Genomic DNA, 3,389 nt, shown 5'->3' on the forward strand with positions numbered 1-3,389 from the left:
ACACGCCAGTCATTGAGTGGCTCTCAGCTTGCTCAATGACCGGCACACACCGGTCATTGAGTGGATACACAACCCACTCGATGACCGGCACACACCGGTCATCGAGTGGATATATCCCACTCTTACTGAGTCCCTATGCATTCTCAACCTATAGAGGATCATAATTTGAAAATGATTCTATATCTCAAAAATTATCTTATGAATCTAAAGCATTATCCACTTTTAGAAAATCAATTTTGATAAAGATCACAGCTAAATAATTGATATCTTTCTGAATAAAATGTTGATTGTTCCCCTTTGGGTATATCCTTGTCTTGTCCTTTTTTGATTTTCTGTGATCTTTAGTGTTGATTAATTAACCATTTGATCAATTTTTGATGGTCCCTCTTTTTGGATGTACCTTTTGCTCATTCCAAATTAAAAAAAAAATTGATTTTTCCAGCGAAGTTTGGGAACTATTTGGTCAATTTTCTCCCTGCATGTTTCAAAGCTGCACTGCTTAACTCCTGAGCCAAACCCATGAATCATCATGAGCAGATTTGAGCTCAAAACAACACTCTGTAGTGGGTGTGTGATCTTGCCAAGCAAGGCCATGACAGCCCTTGGCATGAGTTGATTATGTGCTACAACGGTGGGCTGTTAAATTTACACATAACTGTAGCATATCATAAAATATCAAAAACAATAGTTAGCTAAACGTAGCCTTGAGGGATAAATGAATACCCCTGAAAACAGCAGTTACAGGCTGGCTTTTGCAAATGCAGCCTGAAACACATTGTTAAAGTATTGTAAATCCAACTATCTTAAATCCACACAATCCTGGACATTTAGATGTAAGTTTTGGCCTATACAATTGTCAAAAAATAATTAAATCTATTACACAAGGTATCAGACGTTGAAAAATCTCCGAAGACCCGAAGGCCCTATGGATGACCCTCCAGCTGTGCCGGAGCAACAAGCAAAAGAGGGCCGGTTGGTAAACTAGCCAGGGAGGGCCTAACCAAGCAGGTAAACTAGCCAGGGAGGGCCTAACCAAGCAGCTAGGTGGCTCCCAGGGAGGGGGCGGAACAAAACCAAATCCCCTGCGTATCAATAGAACGTCCCGACCCCCCCCCCCCTTTATACCTTGTGGCAATCAACTCGACCAACCTACTCTGCAACTCAGTCACTCCTACCCCCGTGGCTTGACTTGTACCCTTGCCAACGGTCTCCGCCTTGGTACCGCCACCGTCTCCTGCCCACGATCCTACCTTTCCAGCTCTCAACATGCAAAACCGCCAGCCACACAATTGCCCTGTTGTTGATTACCAAAACCACCGCCAAGGCAAACCCCTGCCCACCCTCTTGACGCAACGCACCTCTATACCGTATTGTTTCCATGACCGCGCCACTCGTCACCCCGCGGAATCCTGCCAACACTGGTCGGTGGCGTTTACCACACCACTACGCGCTTATGCTGACCCACTTTGTAAAAAATAGCCAGGCGCAGCGACTGTGACCGCCTTCCCCTTCGCCAAAGCCCGTATGCGCTACAAACAGGACAGACGCCCAACGATCCCAGAGCTCCTGAAGGACAAGTTCTTGCTTGACTTGCTGGCGCTGGCGGAGGCGCGTTTTCATGCCAACCCGGGTGGCGTAAGTAAGCCCCCCTGCTACCAATCTACACAGCCTGTTACACATGCTCGGTATGCATGGCTCAGCCTATGCTAACTTGGCCATGCCGGACGCCAATGTCCTGACTGCTCTCGGAGCTCGGTTCGATGACCGTTGGTCAATTTCTCCTTCTCTGTTTTTTTTTTCCAGGAATAATTAGCTACTGGTGATGAATTGAAACGGACAGATTTGTCTAAAGACGGCCTCTGCAACCAATCACACTCGTCAGTTGAGCCGCGTACCTAATCTTTTTTTTTTTTTTTTTGAGTGCATCATTTTTGGCATCATTCGACATCATCGCGACTCATCTAAATTAACAACCCACTCAGTCCACTCAGCCCATCCCCCGGCAATCACTCTTCTTCAGTATCATCATCCACCAAGCTCCGCAGCCAACCCGGCCATGTCAGCAGTGCACCGAGCTCATCAGGCCCAGTCGGCCTCCAGCCAGATCACGTCTACCGTTCTCAGTTGTCACCTTGGCGTTTCAAGATCCGGTCGGCATTGTTAGTGACGCTGAACAAGGAGATGACAATTCTAGAATCAATCCAGCGTAGCTACCGCTCCGGCCCGCTTGATCGACTGATGGTCCATTCCTCGTGGCTTGGCTCTCACCAGTTCTTCATCCTTGCCTTACCCCTGATCTTCTGGCTTGGCGACCACCACTTCGAACGCTCCCCAGTATATATCCTCGGCATGTCCGTCTACTTCACCGGGATCCTCAAGGATCTGTTCTGTATTCCTCGCCCCTATTTGCTCCACTTGCTATCAGCAATTGCGCCTCCAAATACGGATTCCCGTCCAGTCATTCTGCCATTTCTGCATCCACATTTCTCATGGGACTCCAATACACCCTTCATGTCCAATTGATCGTCCAGCAGTTGACGCTCTTTCTTGGCCTAATCCTCTATGGATTCTTGTTGGTCTTTGGGAGGGTATACTGCGAGATGCATTTGATCCAGGATGTGGCCTGCGGCTGGACGATAGGTGTTTTTGCATGGACGATCCATCAAGTCTTTGGTGAAGTTGTCGAACGATGGGCAACGAGCACGCAAGCATCAGTCCCCCTCGTTTTGATTGTCTGCGGTCTGATCCTCACGGCTGCCCATCCACAACCGGTAGACGATTGTCCCTGTTTTGAGGACAGCACGGCCTTTGTTGCTGTCTCGGTGGGAGTGATGAACTTCGCAATGCTTGTCACACTCTATCTCCCCGAGCTCAACGACGACGACTTCTCCTTGTGCCAACGAATCCAAATATCTTTGAACAATCACCCCATTGCAATCTTTGATCTGGCCGACGACTTGTATCATGATTGGACAAGTTAGTCCCCCCCTCCTCTGTTTCCTTGTTGTAGATGCTGAAGGGAATGAAGGCTGCGATTTTGGAGTGTACCATGAAAATTCAACAAAGTGTATGGGTGTTAATCACCATATTGTACTGAATGCAAGTGTTTTTTCATATGCCAAATGCATCAGAAATACTGTTCCACATATGTAATTATTCATTGCCCGCAAAAATGAATAACTATCACAGGTTGCCAAGTACTACAACTAGAAACAATTGATGTCACACTGTGCAAAACTTGATGGATGGAGCTGATGCCAAGTCAGTGGAGGACTTCCTTTTGATCTGGAAACTCATATTTTTTCAGATTTTACATAAAAATCTGGGCATTGGGACTCTAGGTCCTAGGTTTCCCTAGATTTCCCTGCAAAATGTGAAAAATCTGGAAT

At 47.0% G+C, this 3,389-nt stretch overlaps 1 protein-coding gene across 1 annotated transcript; it reads left to right on the top strand.

Moving 5' to 3' along the window:
* Window positions 1-1,378: 1,378 nt before the first annotated feature.
* Window positions 1,379-2,981, top strand: PtA15_17A82 (uncharacterized protein; the record flags this gene model as incomplete). Its single annotated transcript, XM_053164588.1, has 7 exons — window positions 1,379-1,421; window positions 1,484-1,639; window positions 1,701-1,766; window positions 1,841-1,877; window positions 1,983-2,351; window positions 2,426-2,640; window positions 2,776-2,981. 7 exons carry the CDS (start codon window positions 1,379-1,381, stop codon window positions 2,979-2,981), a joined length of 1,092 nt encoding a protein of 363 aa, XP_053028156.1.
* Window positions 2,982-3,389: the final 408 nt, after the last annotated feature.

This window comes from Puccinia triticina, chromosome 17A (genome assembly GCF_026914185.1).
Source record: "Puccinia triticina chromosome 17A, complete sequence".
Lineage (NCBI taxonomy): Eukaryota > Fungi > Basidiomycota > Pucciniomycetes > Pucciniales > Pucciniaceae > Puccinia > Puccinia triticina.